Genomic DNA, 18885 nt, shown 5'->3' on the forward strand with positions numbered 1-18885 from the left:
TATAATTTTCAATGAGGTCACCTCTCATTCTTCTAAACTCTAGACAATACAAGCCCAGTCTCCTCCATCTCCTTTATAGGACAGCTCTATCATCCCAGGAATTAATCTGATGAAGCTCTGCTGCACTCTCTTTTTGGTACAGATGTCATTCCCTTGTGTAAGGGAACCAAAACTACACAAAATACTCAAGCTATAATCATTCAAGTTACAATCAGACAGTTGAAGCACAGTATTCCAGTTTGTTTTTCTTCTCTGATATTCTGAAGATTATATTTGTTTCTACTATCCTATAAAATACATTGCAATTCTTTTTGATTTTTAAATTCTCTCCCCTCATGCTCTTTTATAATTTGCTGTTCTAAATCATTCTGACATGATAGCGAAATTCAGTTTTTTAAAAAAAGCTTGGTTTACTATTGTATATTGTAATCTTGCATCTTTATAAAGTTGCTATTTTAAAACAAACACATTCACGATTCTTGCCTCCCTTGGCACTACTTCTAAGTATGAAAACATCTAGATGGATTTATGAATATGAAGGGTTTAAAGGAATATGGGCCAAGTGCTGGCAAACGGAACTAGGTCAGATTAGGATATCTGGTCAGCACAAAAGAGTTGGACCAAAGGGTCTGTTTCCATGGTGTACACCTCTGACTAGTTAAAGAATAAAATTTACTCCTGTTATATGGCCTTACTGGTTACTCAAAGCTCCTTCCTAAAACATCTATTGGTATTTTCCAATTCTGTCAATTTCTCAAGAATACTATATCAATGTCAGCCAAATGTTAGTAATGCTCAGAAAATTTCTCTCCTCCTTTTCTCTTTCTTGATGATCATGTTGGCTTTCACCAGAGCTATTTCCAGAAATGCCAGAAGTAATTGTTTTGTAATAATGTCATGCAATCATCTACATATCTCTTTACTTCAGTAAATGTCAGTGTTACATGATAGTTTTGGTATGGGCATCCCATTAACAGACAACTCTCATTATCCAGAGCACTGAAAACTGAGTGTATACGTTCATGATTGGAGTGAGAACTGATTTCCTATGCAGCACCAGCAATTTGAGTATTGATACTGATTAGATCCGAACTGAAAGTAATTCTCGACAAGTTAGATCCCTGAGTGGACTTGATAGACCATATATTTAAGACTTGCATTTGATTAACATGGTAGTTAGTCACTGAAACCTGCTCACATGACCCTGCAAATCATCTTTAACTTCAGAGCATAAGTTCATTTTACGAAACAGAGCTAAATATACAAACATTAAGGCAAAGTTTCAACCTTTTTTCCCCAACACAATTTCTTAGAGATTCAAGTCAAGAGAAGTATTACTCTTATTTCAACTTTAAGCTTTTACTTAACTGATGTTGTCCAGTTCCTTTTTCCTAACTGTGAAGACAATTTTACGATTCCTTTTGAGTCCAATGGCATTGATGTGTTTATAGTTGATCGTGACATCTCATTGGCGGTCCCTTGCAGACAAGGATGACTGACTTGGTGAGGCTAGGTGGTTGTACAGTCGATGCGGCTTCTGCAGACTCTGCCACACTTGGGCCGGAAGGTGGTTGTGGGAAGGAGTGGGTGGAGAGTTAGTGTGACAGTGTGCTCCTTTTGCTGTTTTTGCCAGGCTTGCACTTTTTCCTCAAGGTGCTCCACTCCTTCCTGGATGCTCCTCCTCCACTTTGGACAATCATGGACTAGTGACTCCTAGGTGTAGGTGGGAATGCCTCCGTGAGGCCTCGAGGCCTCACTTAAAGCATTACCTCTGTCCACCTGTGCTCACCTGCCATTTCAGAGCTGGGAGTAGAGCACCTGCTTTGGGAGTCTCGTGTGAATGATGTGCTCAGCCCGTCGCAGCTGATCAAGGTGGGCCAGCAGGTCTTCCTGCTGGGGACGTTGGCCTGATCGAGGATGCTGGTGTTGGTGTGTCTGTCTTCCCAGTCGGCTCTCAGTATCTTACACAAGCAGCAATGGTAGTACTGCTCAAGCGCTTTGGTGTCTGCTGTATACAGTCCATGTCTCAGATCTGTATAAGATTGCGGGAACCACCACAGTTCTGTATACCATGAGCTTGGTATCGGATTTGATGTTGCCCTCAAGCACCCTTTTTCCTCAGGCAACTGAAGGCAGAGCTGGATGTCTTCATCCCTGCACTATTGGAAATGGCCAACATTCTCCAAGGTCACCCTGTGGACATTAATGCTTGGGAGTTGCCCCTCCAATGCCGGACCGGGTTGGTGCAGGACTATCATCCTGCAGATGTTCAACATGAGACTCATGCCCTCCAGTACCTCTGTGAACGTGCTGACTATGGTCTGAAGTTTGTCCTCAAGTTTGTACATATGCTAGTATCGTATTATCAACTGTTTCCAGCAGTTCGTTGATACTGGTTGAGGTGACTCTGGTTTTCGTTTAAAGGCAACAGAGGTTGAATAATTACCCACTGGTTCTGTTGGTTAGCTTCACTCCAGCAGGGAGCTTGGTGGTGAAGTGAAGCATTGCAGTGAGATCGATCAAGAACAATGGTGGGGCGATGACACGGCCTTGTCCAAACCAATGGATTAATGGTGGAGTTTTGTTATTATGACTTCAATGCCATCTTGGAGCAGGTGAAGGATGGTGACAGACTTTGATGTGGCCAGAGCACAGAAGGATTCTCCTTTTAATGCTTCCTGGTTGACCGTGTCAGCAGCCTTTGTAAGGTCATGAAGGCCATGTGCAGAGGTAGATTCTTTTCTCTGCAATTCTCTTGCAGCTGTTGCGCGGTGACAAACTTGTCCGTTGTGCCCCTCCGTGGCTGGAAACTGCACTGAGGTGTTCCTTAGCTACAAGGAGGAGACGGTTAATGAGTACCTTGGCGATGGCTTTTCCAACGGTTGGCAGCGGGGAGGCTCGCCTGTAGGTATCACAGTTCGACTTATTCCTTTTTTGAAAATGGTCACGACTATGGTATCTTGGAGCTTGCCCGTGATGCTGTTGATAGTACACTGGAGCATTCAGATCTCTGAGTGAAAGCTTGATAGCCTTTTTTTCTGTTTAGTTAGTTAATGTGATGCTTAGCCATGCCAGCATAGAGACACAATAATGCCGATTTTCTTTAACGACCAAATAGAAACTATTATACAAACTAAAATAAACATTAAACCAAGCTTATAGTAATTGTAAAATAGCCAACACTACTCAGTACAAAAACTCAAGTCTACAAACAAAATACACCCCAAAACAAATTTTTTATGGTTCCTACTTTACTGACGTCTTGGAGTGCTTTGCTGTGGACTGTGGAGTCAATTAAGTAAAGGAGTATTTAATTAAAAGGAGAATGACTGCACGAGAAGTGTGCTAGTGCATGTATCATAAAAAGTTAGCAGGCAGGTACAGAATATAATCAAGGCGGCTCACCCTTTATTACAAGAGACATTGAATATTAAAGAAATCCATCAAGGGCCTTGGTGTGAGACCATTTAAGAAAGTGTGTCTTTTTCAGTGGTAGGTTATTGGACAGGCGGGGGTTGTTTCCACTGGAATTAGTGAGGAGTGACTTGATTGAAGTGCTTCAGACCCTGAATGGCCTTGAAAGGTGGATGTGGAAAGGATGTTTCCTCTTGTGGTTGAGTCCTGCAACAGCAGGAGAAATGCAGAGAGAAGAACTGTAAAATTTAAGCATCATTTTTATAGGGCAGAGACAAGACTATTTCTTTTTTTCCAAAGGTTTTTTCCAATTTGGAGCTCTGCCTTAGTAGTCAGTGATAGCAGGGTGATTGCATATTTTTAAGAAATTGGGAAGATGGATTTTTGTTAGGAAAGAGAATCCAAGGATGTACAGCCAGATCAGCATAATATTACTGAATTGCGGAGCAGGCTAGTGAATTTACAGTTGTCAAGTTTGTAAATAGCTGGGAAGGCAAATGAGGTTGACATAGAGTCTACAAAGAGAAATAGATCGGTCAAGTGAATGGACAGAAACTTGGCAGCTAGAATGTTATGTGGGGAAAATGTATTTGACAAGAAGAATGTTTTAAATGGAGAAGGACTGTAGGAAGTTGCAACATGGAGAGATTTGAGGGTCCTTGTAAATCTCTCTCAAAAGGCTAGCATTCAAAGTCAGTGGGTGGTGGGCAAAATGAACAATGTTTATTTCAAAGGGATTGGAGCACTTAACAAAAAGCGAAGCCTTGCTGAAACTTTGCAAGATAACTAGTCAGATGATGCCGAGAATACTGTGGTTACTTTGCAAGATAACTAGTCAGATGATGCTGAGAATACTGTGGTTTTGGTTCCCTTATCTAAGGAAATATATACTGGCATTGGAGGCAGTCCAGAGAATGCTCACTAGATTTTCTTGAGGAAAGACTGGAGGTTGAGCTTGCACTTTTTTAGATGTTTAGAAGAATGAGAGTTGGCCTTATTGAAATATATAAGATACCTGAGAGGGCTTGACAGGATATATGCTGAGAGGTTGTTTCCCTTGTGGAGTGTCTCGAACCAGAGGACTGATCTCAGTAAGTGGTTGCCCATTTAAGATAGACGAGGAATTTTTTTTCCATGGAAGCCAGACACCGCACGAGTCCTTTTTAGAGGATAAATACATTGTCATAAAAGAAAATGTTAGAAATTGCATACGTTTAAGTAAACAAACTGCGAGTGTGAAAATGAATCAGTGTGCACTCTCTCTATTTTCCTCCCTTGATCTGTTTCGTGTTCTCCCTTCCATCAATCCTGTTGGATCGCACTTGTTCTGTTGCCATTCTGGCCTTTTTTTTTCACCTCTTAAGATCTGCCAGTGATGGTGCCAACATCCCAATTCTCTTTTTTTTTCACTTGTATTAAAGTAGGAAGGTTGTTGTGATTGTGAATGTTTTGGGGTGAAAGCTGCTTTATTTTATAACTCCTCTTCAAAAGGAATCACCACAGTAACGCTGCAGGGAGGACAAATTAGTGTCAACTCCCCATTCACTCATAAATTCTGAGATTCTGCTCTAAATGGAATTTTTTCTTTTTTGTCTTTCTCAGATGCATTCTCTTACACTGTCATCTTTCAGTGTTAAGAAAGGCCATTCAGCCTATCAAGTCCACACCAATCCTCTCAAGAACATCTACCCAGATGCAGTCCCCTTACCTTATCCCCGTACCCCTGTATTTACCCTGGCTAGTCCACCTGGCCTGCGCATGTTTAGGCACTATGAGCAATTTAAGAAACTTACTAATTTACGGAATTTAATAATCCACCTAACCTGCACATTTTTTGGACTGTGGAAGAGAACCAGAGCACCCGGCGGAAACCGATGCAGAAGTGGGGAGAGCGTGCAAACTCCAAGCCCCAAACATCTTTATTTTTGCGGTTGGTTTCTTTGCGTGTGCATTTCTCCTGTCCCTCCCATATAGTTGTGCTAATTCCGCAATCAATAATTTCTTCCTTCCTGTCATTGATCCTTCTCACACACTCTGCCTCTCCCACACTCACTACTCCTCCAGTTAAACTCTATATCACCCACCCCACCCCCCCTCCATTGTGCCTGCACCTGTAGTTGTTCAGGCCTAGACCACAGAAAAGTAATATTGTATGGGGGGGTGCTTTTCTGAAATATTTTGGCCGTCTTTGGTTTGTTGTGACCTATCTGGACACATCATGTTTCCATGCCTTCTTGTTTGGAGAAGTTATTTCCTTTTGGAGAGTTTAACTCACTTCAGGTTCCAAAGCAAGACCTCCCAAGTGAGAGATCCAGGATTAGTCTTCCTTGATTTCTCTTTTGTTGTTGTTGTGGTTGCTGCAGTCTGTGTTGGTGCATGTTATTCTAACCCATTTATAGTTCCTTTAAATTTTAAACCATTCCTTTTTACAAAATTAACCCATCATCCTGCCTTCCCTACATATTGTTTAGACAACTCAGAAGTAGTATGCTAATTCCATGGCTCTGAGAAAGAACTGATTTTTCTGTCTGGGATTAATGCAATCCAGTGGATGAGCATAGTTTTAGCATCAAACTACGCCCAATTGGAAACTGGGACTGACTGCTGTCACTGAATTTGAATACATGGGTACTAACAAAAGATCCAAATTAATAGAAACATGGAAAATAGGAGCAGGAATAGGCTTTTTGGTCCTTCAGGACTGCTCTTCCATTCAATGTGACAGCTGATCTACCAACTCAATAGCTGTTCTCTTTCTTCCCACACCATTTGATCTCTTTAGCCCAAATAACAGTATCTGACTCCTTCTTGAAAACATTCAATGTTAATGCTGTATGTAGTTCTCAGTTGTATGTACTCTAATGATATAGAGCATTTTTGGGTTTCTTTTAGTATTATTTTGAGTTTGTCTAGACTTGGAGACATTCTTTGAAGAGTATGAATTTGGTAGCATATGAAATAGATGAAACTAGCTGGAAACAAACTGCAGAAATTAGAGATGAAGGCTATATGAATGATTTTTAAACCATTAAAAATTATTTTCATTGCTTATTGGTTGTTGCATTTTAAATGAGATTCTTATTGTTTATTAAATCAATATAGTTAGACCAGGGTTTTCCACTTGTAGTGTGGAATCTAACTATTTCATTGGCAAGCTGTGTTTGTCTGTAGTATTTAAGGTATTAAAATTGGTATAATTTATCAGTACAAAAAATTTGTCACACAATGTGTAATTGCCAAAGTGATAAATATTTAAGTTTAAATTTCCTTTGACATTTATTGGCATTAGTCATATTTTGTGGTATAAACTAACAACGGAAATGCCAGAGTATCTGCTCAGTAAATCTGGTGACTGGATTATTGAAGTGTTTTTGCAGAATCTTGCAAATTGCTCCGACAGATTAATAGTATTTTTCTTTCAAATTTTTTTTCTATCCATTTCTTTCGTGTTACATTTTTGTCCACTTGTGCTTAGTTTCATTTTTTTCGTTTGCCCCAGCTTATTCAGAATTGCCTGACAGTGCAGTTGTTACCCCAAGTTGAATGAGGCATTGTACAAAGGGCCTAACTATCTGTTCAGATACAAAAGAATTCAGGCATTTCTCAAAGGAGCAAAAAGTTCTCTTGGTGTTCTAATATTACTCTCTTCATAAACATCACAAAAATAGATCAGCTAAACTTCAACTTGCCATTTTACTTGCTGCACAAACATTGAATTGAATTTGTTTTATTGCCACATTTACTCGGGGGATGTTGTGAAACTTGAAAGGGTTCAGAAAGGATGTACAAAAATGTTCCCAGGGTTGGAGGATTTAAGCTATAGGGAGAGGTTGAATAGTCTGGGATTGCTTTCCCTGGAACTTCTGAGGCTGAGGCATGACATAATAGAGGTTTATAAAGTCTTTAGGGGCATGGATAGGGTAAATAGACATGGTCTTTTCCCTGGGGTGGAGTCGTCCAGAACTAGCAGGCATAGGTTTAGGGTGAGGGGGGAAAAATTTAAAAGGGACCTAAGTGCCAACATTTTCATTCAAAGGATGGTACATGTATGGAATGAGTTGCCAGAGGAAGTGGTGGAGGCTGGTATAATTACATTTAAAAGGCATCTGGATGGGCATATGAATAGGAAGAGTTTAGAGGGATATGGGCCAAGTGCTGGCAAATGGGACTAGATTAATTTAGGATATAAGGTCAGCATGGACGAGTTGGACCGAAGGGTCTGTTACCGTGTTGTACATCTGTGACTCTATGACTGTACTCAAATTAGTACAATGAAAAGTTTACAGTAGCCACATTACGGTGTCATTTGTAGGAAACAAAAAACTTTTTTAAAAAATACCGCATTTACCTACGTACAGAAGTGGCGGCAATGTATTGTCACAGTTTGGTTACAGACTGCTTTAGGGCAGCCAAAGATTGTGAAAGGTACAAAATAAGTACACATTTCATTTTCTCTTTCTGCATTGTTTAAAAATGTTTATTTTTAAATCAGTATGTATTGGATATGAGCACTCTTGTAATCTAACCGGGCTTTGTTTGTTGTTTGACATCAACATTTCATTGAGTAAGTTATGCCTCAAACAAACAAACAACTCTTTTGTAGTTTGATGAATAGAGAGTACAGACTTTTTTTTACTGGAGATTTAGAATTTTTGCACCAATCAACTATGAGCATTTAATGCTGTAAAACTATGTCACCATTCCAGCTTGATAATCATTCTTGGTATTAAGAGATGTGATGGGTGACTGAGTTTGGTGTGATACTGCATGAATTGCCTACTTGAAGCATCTGGTATGCTATTTTAATAGCACCTTTTCAGGTGCTTAAATATACTGATTTTAATTTTAAATTTAAAATCAATGCAGTACATAGACTCTAACCATAGAGCGTCCAAACAAAATGTTCAGCACTGCCCTCAGATGTCAACACCAGATATCACTAACTTGTTTACAGTTTGGAGATTTTTAACTCCCAGCTTCAAATTTGTATTTAGCTGATTGCTGGAGATGGCCACACAGTGCCTACTCGGGGCATTTTAGTTTGTGCTCAAGATATTACAATATTCCTTAATTTTGTACTAATAGTTCAACATTTCCTTAGATGTTGACTCTTTATAACTTGTGTAATGAATTGTTGGTTTAACGAATTACATTCAGTTCAGTGTTACTCTGTTTCTTGCCAGAGATGTTGTCAGACCAGCTGCATTTCCCCAGCACTTTGTGGTTTTAATTCATTATATGATTTGTTGCGTGTGATAATCCAAACTAATGCAATTGCTTAAAATTGATGGTCAGGCTGAATATGGATGCTGACGTTCCCATTTTCCCAGCATCTTTTTTTTAATAGCAAGGAAGTGAGCATCTTGTTTCAAGATATTTCTCTGACTGTTCTAGGACTTGAGAGTTTCCATGAAACAGAATCTGCAGTCTTTCCTGCATAGATTTATTTATAAAACTGGTTGTTGTGCATGTCCAGCATTTCTCACCTTGGCACTTTTCCTTTCAAAGACTTGGATAGACTTGCACATTCAACCCTTTGACTGCTTTGATTCTAGCATGGACTGGAACTTGAAGTTCCAGAGACGACTTCAGATTTACAACTTTTGAACCAGTGTCTTGCTCAACTCCCAGTAGATTTGTCACAAGGTGTACAGGGTAAATACCTCTTGCAATAGTAACATGAAATAGACTCCTCAGTCCGATTTCAATGCAGCAACGTCATGCTGCATCATTTCTGCATAGCAATAGCTTTGAACATCCAGAAAGAATCTACATATCTGGATTGGAGGACTGGGCTTAAGGTGTAAGTTTTCAGTGAGTTTTGTAGTTTTCTAAAAGAATGCAGCAGCTAAAAATATAGTAGAAGTCTAAACTGCTTCAAGTGAATCGTTAAATTAATAAGAATAAGTACAATTAAACTTCTGAACATTTCTTGTTTTTATTAATCTTGGTTTGAATCCTATTTCATTGAGTTATAGGCAGTCATTGCATCATTCATATTATGAATATTATTTGAAATTACATATAAAATTAACAGATTATTGGAGCTTGAGACAGAAGCAAGGAGAGACAAAAATATGCTTTAATTTTGAGAATTATGAGTTATATTTTAATCAGTCTTTTGTGCTTTTACAGTCATGAATAGCAGACATTTGGTGATACCATTTTTTTACATTTCACTTGAAACAAATTGGAAAAAATAGGACTGTTAGTAAATGTATCTTTCAGAAACTAAGACCATTTTCAGTTAACTAATGTACTTTTTTTTAAACTTCCTCAGCTTGGCATGGAGGATGAAGATGTGGTTGAAGTTTATCAGGAACAGACAGGAGGATGGTTGAGAGCTTAATTGCTGGTCCATGTATCAGAATCCCGATCATCTGTATAATTTCTTTATTGTTTCTTGTCGGCTGTAATCACTGATTTTATATATTAAAAAAAAAGGAAAAAAAAGAGACCACTTTCTTTCATATGGTTTGTACGACAGGTTGATGCCCAGCTGAAAGTTCTTATTTTCAGTACGTACTGTAATACAACCAATTCCGTATATTCAGCAGAAATGGCAACAAAATGTCAACTGAGTTTTCTTTAAAAGAGAAGTTTGTGACTTGAGTACCTTTTTTATAAATTAATATTTTTCATTACATAAAGACCATTTTGGAAAGTTTTTTCCAATTTGTAGGACAAATGGGTGAAGGTGTGTGAAGGTTTTCTTGCATGAAAAGTTACGTTCTAAAACATACATTCCCAAACCTCAATCTGAAATTGTAAAACAAAATTAGCAAATTGCATTGTAGTGCATCTCTTTGTCTCCTTTATTTGGAGAAAGTGAGGGCTGTAGATGCTGGAGAATCTGTGTCGAAAAGTGGGACACTGGAAAAGCACTGCAGGTCAGGCAGCATCTGAGGAGCAGGAGAGTTGACGTTTCAGGCATAATCCCTTCATCAGGGCTACCTGAACCGCTATGCTGTTCCAGCAGCACCCTTTTCGATTCCTTTATTATTTGGCCAGACAGCATTTTAATATTTTAAATTCAAAAGCTTTTGGGTTTTCTTTTTAAAAAAAAAAAGGCATGCACCAGCTATAGGGTGGTAATAAACTCACAGGCTGCTCTTAGAAATGTGGTACAGCAGCAGTTAAAATATCATGGTGCTGCCTCTGTATTACAGGAAAATACCCTTGTAAAAACACATTGTGCAAGAACCAATGTTTGTCATGCTGTTACTGTTTTAATCCTTTCACCCACTTAAACCTATTTGTGTTTCAGAGCAAAATGCTCGAACTTTGCATAGGTATCTCCTTTGTGAAAGTAAGCTTATGATTATAGATGCAGAAAAGTCGTACAGTTCAGCAAATACTTCAGGGCAAACTGTATGGTAGACACTGCACTGCCACCCTAAGCTTTTCAGTGAAATCAACCATTGGAGGGTTACATAGGGATTACTCAAGGAAGACACTGGCAGGAAACAATTCAGATTTGTTTGGTCTTGTTCATTGTAGATATTGGTTGATCTGGTTTAATTTTAGGAGAGGGTTTCTTTTAAGTGAATACCTCAACTTACTCTGAATCATTCATGCTATTTGTTTGCCATTGTAGAACTGGCAGATACAACATAATTCAATATTTTTGTTTTCAGTTTTCTTATTTGTATGTACTTTATACGCATCAGGAGTTTAGATTCATGAATTCACTGCTAATCTGCTGGAAAGACCAGCATAGCGAATTTTTGAGAATAGATGTGAATCGTTGTAAATGGATTTTAAGAATTCGTACATGATGAAATTTGGAAAACATTTTTGACTAGTTCAGAATATGGTTCGGTCAGGCTGGATTGAATGGATGTGTACAGAAAGGTGAAGAAGCTATTTTCCAATTACCAGTATGCATACAATACCAGTGTTTTTAAAAACCATTTATGGCCATACCATCAGATGAATTGTAACTATTTGCATAAACAAGCTTAAAATATCATTTTCCTTAAGTACCAACTGTACCAAGTACAATGTTGTGAGAGCATTTTTAATTTTTAAAAAATTGAAAAGTCATTTTAGTGATTTGGTCTAATGTGTTAGCAACCCAGTTTTTAATTTGTCTTTCCTTTTGCTCATGGAATCCCCAAAATTTATTACACGGTTCATAAGATATGAATGGGGATTGTTCAACTTTGTACATAATCTTATGCTAAGATACTGAATAAAGACATGAGAAAATAGTGATTAGAACACTTATTCATAACGTGATTTTATTTCTGTTTCTAACACCGTCACAGTAATACTCCAGTCATCAGTAATAATTTAGTCCTAATTTATAGCACTATCCTTTTCAGATATGCAGCTCAAGTTAAAATTTAACCTAAACAGAAATCCTGTCAAAGCTTTTGACAATATCAAAGTGAAAGAAATTTGGCAGTCTTGAATGTCTCTTAAATTGCTAATGAGTTTTGAATCCTTAGCATGATACTTACCATATAGAAATATATTGATCAAAATCATAACTGAAATACACCCTAATTTCTCCATGCTGATCCTTATCTCTTTAACCACGTCCATCTGTAAAACCTTTTTAAGTTCTCTGCTCTTTCAATTCTGGTCTCTTGTGCACCTTTTGTTTTTAATTGTTCCACTGTTGGCAGCCAATCACCTCGCTGCCTACACTCTAAAGCTTTTGAATTCCTTACACAAAGTTCTCTGCGTCACTACCTTTCTCCTTTCAAAATGCTACTTCGAACCTACCTCTTTTGGTCACGGCGTTTTTTTTTGTGTGACTCAGCATAAAAGTTTATTTTGATTAATGTTCCTTTGAAATGCCTTGGGGTGTTTTAAAGCATTAAAGGCACTATATAAGTGCAACTTTTGTTAGAAATGGAAGATTCACACTTATTTTGTAGGAGTTGGTCTTCTGAATTTGCAGGAAAAAGAAGACTAACTGGTTGGAGTGTGAGGATGCCTGCACCTACCCAATGTTGCAACTGATCCAGGAATGCTCAGTACTTTTTATTCTTGGTGCTAAAAGTGTGATACAATCCATTCTTTTGCAAATTTTCTCTTTTCCAAAAATTAACATGTTTGAAGTATGTAAAGATTAATTGTATAATAAATGCTATGGATGGTCCATTCCTTGCTTATTTCACAAATTTCTTTTCATTAAACAAACACTATTTGACGTAATGTCTAATTTCCAGCATCCCTAACATATAAGCGAAGGTGAATGCTCAGATTTCAGTGAATATATTAAATAGCCAGCATTTTATTTTGATAATGTTCCTTTGAAACACCTTTGGTGTACTTTACAGCATTAAAGGCACTATAAATGATTGACTCCTTCATTAAGAATCTGGTTAATAATAATTTTGCAGATGTTTTCATAGTATTTTGCCAAATTGATTATAATTTAGTACTGCAATGTAGCATTACACTTTCTGAAAGTTGAATTCTCAATACTACTGGCTGTTGTAAAAGGTTACTGATGTTGGTTAAAGTAAGTTGCAGTAGATAATTTTAAGAATTTGCAAGGATGAGGAAGATCTGATGTTCACCTGCCTCTGCTAATCTATTCCCTAAGTGCACTTGCATTTAAAATGGGGTTTGCCAGACTGTACAGTTGAAGACTGTTGGCAATATGTATTATAGTATTTGATCGTGCTGTCTCCATACAGCCTGTTAAAGGGCTGCATCATATGTGAGAGAGTCGAGCTGCTAATGCTGAGGGAAGTCCAGCAAAAAAAAATTGCAAATCTTTACACCAGAACTGCATTTTCTTCAGAAATCTAACCTCAGTGGCTGATGGTTGGCTAATTATGCCATTTTTTATAATGAAGAAAGGTTTACCCCAACTCCAGCATGGACAACGTAATATTAAGTTGTGACCTAATTTGAGATTCCTATAGCTATTTATAGAATGACAAGCCCATATTCTAGTGAAGGGTAAATACAACGGCTGAAGTTTAGACTAAAAAAGACAGGAATAAGCAATGGGTGACACAAAAATGCACAGGGTGATCTAATTAAGAACTGGGGAAGGTCCTAAACCATATCAAATCACCCCAGTAAACCTTTCATGCAGAATACACAGATGTTCTTTACTGTTTCTGGAAGGACAATAATAAGCCTGTGCAATTGTGATTACTGTCCAGGATCATGATTATCAACCTGTGGAGGCCATTGTGCCGTCACCTTTGCATTTCTTAATACCATTTAAGTCATGATTAATAATAAAATTTTATTTTTTGAACCTCAGTGGTGAAGTGCCAGTGTTGGCTTCCCTGCTTGTGTAACAAAGACAATAGCGGAAAATGTGTTGCTGGAAAAGTGCAGCAGGTCAGGCAGCATCCAAGGAGCAGGAGAATCGACGTTTCGGGCATGAGCCCTTCTTCAGCTCTTCTTCTGGCTCATGCCTGAAATGTCGATTCTCCTGCTCCTTGGATGCTGCCTGACCTGCGCTTTTCCAGCAACACATTTTCAGCTCTGGTCTCTAGCATCTGCAGTCCTCACTTTCTCCTTAACAAAGACAATACTTGACTATTACAACAGAACTCTGAGTGTCAATATTTTACAACAGTATTTCTCAGCTGTCAGCAATGCATCCATTTTCAGCTTTAACTGAGACTGCAGATGATCAACCTGCTCCAAGCAGCTGGAGTGACATTTAAATTATGTTTATGTGGCATTGAGTCACATTGTCATTCAGTTTTTCAACCTGGTTTTGGTTTGTCATTTGCTGAAGATCTGGAAACCCAGCAACTTGATTGTGACAAGGTCTTCATTCACTCAGGAGGTAAGTGACTTTGCAGCATTTTTTTTCCCTGGATCCAGTTGCCTGCCTGTGGAGTGTCTGCAATTGGGGATCCCCTCACTCCCCTTGTTACTGGAAATTCAATCTCACCAGGAGGTCTCTAGCCCCATCACCAGGCCCCTTAATCCCCCTGCCTTCCCTTGCTACAGTTGACTACGTGCTCAGTAAGACTGAGATTTTTGATTCCAATCAACTAATAGGTTTGGACTGAGCCTTGAAATTGTGATGAATGACCTCTCCAGTCCATCAATTGGAATCATTTTTATATATAAAGTAGCTGTTGCCTTACCAGAATATAGGGTGTTGCTGTCATTAGAAAGAGGTGATTAGTGATAGTTCAACCCGAGGGTCACCACACCTCGGGTAAGGGAATAGGTTGAGAAGGAGAGTCCTTTGTGGTAACCTCAACCCGTGTTGGAGTTGAACCTGCACTGTTTGCATCCCTTTACATTGCAAACCATCCAGTCAACTGCTCCCTAAAAATGTACTGATCCGTTCTCAGACAGCCAGTTGAGATATGTTTTTGACACACTTCAGGGACTTCAACCTAGATTGTGCAGCTCCAAGAGAGTTTACATTATTACCACATCACCTGCTCCACAGATTAAGTATTTTGAATCAATTTTGTTCTAATATGTTGGGACATTTCCAGCACAAGTGGGATTTGAACCTGGTCTAGAGGCAGGATTGCTACAAATGCATGACAAACACTGACAAAACTTTACACTCTGCTCAGCAGCATCATTTTGTTGATTGTATGCTCCAACATAAAGTTTATTAGACTGCAAAAAAAAACAAAATTTGTCATTGAGGACTCTAACCACAATTTAATCTCAAATAAGCTAATCCTTTAACATTCTATAACTGGCCAATCAACATAAACCATTAATAGAAGAGTCTGTCAATTCCCATAGTCACAGGGAATGCTAGTTGACTTGATGTTGCTCAGAAATGAGAATCTTGTCAGGACTAAAATCTGCTTATTGCTCATCACTACACAGCTTCTTTATCACAGAACAATCAATTAATCACGAACCAATCTAGTGAATCTTTGAACAATTTCCAAAGCAAGTATTTCATTCCTTCGATATGGAGATGGAATCTGCACATAGTCAATGTGTGATCTCACATAAGCTCTGTACAATTATAGCAAACTTTTTAAAAATTTAAAAGCTGAAAGAAACAACATTAGAAATTGTTGGAAGGGTCACTTGACCTGAACTGTTAACTGATTTCTCTGCGCAGATGATGCCAGACCTGCTGAGCTTTTTCAGCAATTTGTTTTTGTTTATAATTTTTTTTAATTTATGCACCTTATTCCCCATGTAATTAAGAACAACATGCAGTTTGCCCTTTTCATTTCTTGCTCTACCTGCATGCTAATTTTCCATGTTACTTGTATGATTATTAATAGTTAATTATGACTTAAATAGTATTAAGAAATGCAAAGGTGACAGCATACGACATTTATAAGTTTCAAAATTGTAGGGTCCTGATTTGCGATCAATAATTTGCTGATTTTAGGTGCTTCAAATCGCCCCCAGATCCCTGGTTCTAGACACTGGACTTATTTAGGAATATGAAATGTAGAAGGCAGTAAACAGGTGTTTCAGGGCAAAAAAGATCTTTATATTTATTTACAATACAAAAGGTAAGTAAAATACAAGAAAATAGGCAAATATAATAAACAGTGAAATTGAAACAATCAGCTGTATAAAGGACAGTAATCAAATGCACTATTAAATTAAATGTAGACTAAACACAATTGGAACCTAAACAGCAATTTTAATCACAGAAATGTTAATCGGACTTGCTACCCTTGAGGTCCCATGCACTGTCACCACCCGCCTTTCCCTCCCTGCTAGCTAGGTCAGAACTTTGGAGTCTCAAGTTTCAGCTCAGTGAGGAGAAAACAATTTTAAATAGCGTCCAATTGCTGAGGTGCTTGCTGTCGGTTCTTTTGATTTGGAACAGGCCCATATCTGGAAACTTTTGTTCAGATAGCGCTTGGTTGGCTTGCCCCCTCTTGGATGTCATTTGTTGCAATGATGTCCTTAATTTGGCTTCCCAGTGCAGCTTCTCTATTTGGCCTCTGTGGTTCTTTGTTCTGAAGCTGCTTATTGTGGCTGGAAGCCTGTTGGGAAGCTGTTTGTGTGGAAACTTATTGTTGAAACAGGCTCTCTCCAGGTTGGCCCTGACAGTTGTACAGGCTAGTGAGTTTGGAGAAGATTTGTAGCTCAGGGTGAGGTTCTGGATGTATATTTGCTCGCTGAGCTGGAAGGTTCACTTTCAGATGTTACCTAATATAGTGACAAAACATCTGAAAGTGAGCCTCTGGTTATGGCCTGCTTTCTATCTGTGTTTAGGTTTCCTTGGGTAGATGATGTCATTTCCTGTGACTGTCATTTCCTGTTCTTTTTCTCAGAGGGTGATAGATGGGATCCAAATCGAAGTTTTTGTTGATAGAGTTCCAGTTGGAGTGTGGTGCTTCTAGGAATTCTCATGTGTCTCTCTGTTTGACTCATCCAAGGATGGATGTGTTGTCCCAGTCGAAGTGGTGTCCTTCCTCATCTGTATGTAAGGATACTAGATATAGTGGGTCATGTCTTTTTATGGCTAGTTGATATTCATGTATCCTGGTGGCTAGTTTTCTGCTTGTTTGTCCAGTATAGTGTTTGTTACAGGTCTTGTAAGGTATTTTGTAAATGATGTTTGTTTTGCTTGCTGTCTATATGGGGCCTTTTCAGGTTCATTAGCTGCTGTTTTAGCATGTTGGTGGGTTTGTGGGCTACCATGATGTCAAGGGGTCTGAGTAGTCTGGCAGTCATTTCTGAGATGTCTTTGATGTAGGGGACAGTGGCTAGGGTTTCTGGATGTGTTTTGTCTGCTTGTTTGGGTTTGTTGCTGAGAAATCGGCAGACTGTGTTCATTGGGTATCTATTCTTTTTGAATACACCATATCGGTGATTTTCCTCTGCTCTGGGTAGTTCCTCTGTGCTGCAGTGTGTGGTGGCTCGTTGAAACGATGTTCTGATGCAGCTTCATTTGTGGGTGTTGGGATGATTGCTTCTGTAGTTCAATATTTGGTCTGTATGTGTTGTTTTCCTGTAGACGCTGGTTTGAAGTTCCCCATTGGCTGTTTGTTCTACTGTGACATCTAGGAATGGCAGTTTGTTGTTGTTTTCCTCCTCTTTAGTTAATTTTATGCCAGTGAGCGTATTATTGATGGTCTTGAAAGTTCCCTCTAATTTGTTTCATTTAGTGATGACAAAGGTGCCATCCATGTAGCAGACCCAAAGTTTAGGTTGGAAGGTGGGCAGAGCTGTTTGTTCGAGTCTGTGCATTACTGCCTCTGCTAAGAACCCTGATATTGGAGATCCCATGGGTGTTCTGTTGGTTTGTAGGTTTTGTTGTTGAAAGTGAAGTGGGTGGTAAGGCACTACCTTGATGTCTTTGCTGATGAAGTTGGTGGTGTTTCGTGTATGTGTCTTTGGTTCTCCTAATACTGTAGTTGGTGTTTCTTTGGCCAGATTAATATTGATGGATGTGAACAGAGCTGTTACATCAAAGGAGGCCATTATTTCATCCTCTCAAACTTGATGTCTTTGGTGTTCAGGAATTCTTGGGTGGAATGAATGGAGTGGCATGATTCTTCTACTCAGTATTTTAGTCTTTGCTGTAGTTCCTTGGCTATTTCTGTACGTTGATGTTCCAGGTAGCAAGACTATAAATCTGAGGGGGGTCCTGGTTTGTGAATTTTGCGTATTTGAGCGTTGCAGCTCAGCGAGCAAACTTGCATCCAGTTATACAGACTGTGAGACCCATTATCTCCTCTCAAATCTGTGTTGTCCATTTGAGTTTCTGGTGTTTCCTTCTGAAGTCCAGTTGGTTTTCTGATAGTATGTGTGAGTGAATTTTGATTGAAGTTGAAAGTTCAGTATCTGTGTAGGCCACCATACTGTCTGTATTGGGTAGCCTGAGGTGTAAGAGTTAGGTTTAGTATAGAGTATTAGGTTTGGTTGATTGCTGAATTTGAGGGGAGGTGTAAATTGGAATTTCAGGCTGAACAATAGTCCCAGACTGAAATAATTTCTGGCTGTGTGTGTGTTTTGTTGCAGCCTGAGCTCATGATTTTATCTAGTGTTTTAAATATTAGATAAGTCCAGAGTCTTGACCAATATTTTAGATTATGGGATTTTTGTTCAATCCTACAAAATTTAAGTTAAAATTCTGCTTTTCCATTCTTAAAACCAAACACTCTACTCCCTGTGACAACTTTGTTTCCAACTCACTTCAATCTATCTGTTTCTTTGCAGCCTCTTTATGTCCTTCCAACAGCTTGTCTGGCCTTGTATCATCGCAAATGTAGAAACATTGCTGTACATCTGTCTAAGGTCCTGGGGAGTGTTGCTGAACAAAGAGACCTTGGAATGCAGGTTCATAGTTCCTTGAAAGTGGAGTTGCAGGTGGATAGGATAGTGAAGAAGGTGTTTTGTATGCTTGCATTTATTGGTCAGAGAATTGAGTATAGGAGTTGGCAGGTCATGTTGCGGCTGTACAAGACATTGGTTAGGCCACTTTTGGAATATTGCATGTAATTCTGATCTCCCTGCTATGGGAAAGATGTTGCGAAATGTGAAAGGATTCAGTGAAGATTTACAAGGATATTGCCAGAGTTG

At 38.8% G+C, this 18885-nt stretch overlaps 1 protein-coding gene across 2 annotated transcripts in view; it reads left to right on the forward strand.

Annotated features, from left to right (window-relative positions):
* Positions 1–12526, forward strand: part of sumo1 (small ubiquitin like modifier 1) — a 39989-nt gene extending 27463 nt beyond the window's left edge. For both annotated transcript variants that reach the window (XM_072561767.1, XM_072561768.1), the window contains one exon: positions 9695–12526. In XM_072561767.1, coding sequence (XP_072417868.1) covers positions 9695–9763 — 69 coding nt within the window. In that variant the 3' untranslated portion in view covers positions 9764–12526. The remainder of the gene's footprint in view (positions 1–9694) is intronic.
* The last annotated feature ends 6359 nt before the right edge of the window (positions 12527–18885 follow it).

The sequence above is a fragment of the Chiloscyllium punctatum genome, chromosome 42 (genome assembly GCF_047496795.1).
Source record: "Chiloscyllium punctatum isolate Juve2018m chromosome 42, sChiPun1.3, whole genome shotgun sequence".
Lineage (NCBI taxonomy): Eukaryota > Metazoa > Chordata > Chondrichthyes > Orectolobiformes > Hemiscylliidae > Chiloscyllium > Chiloscyllium punctatum.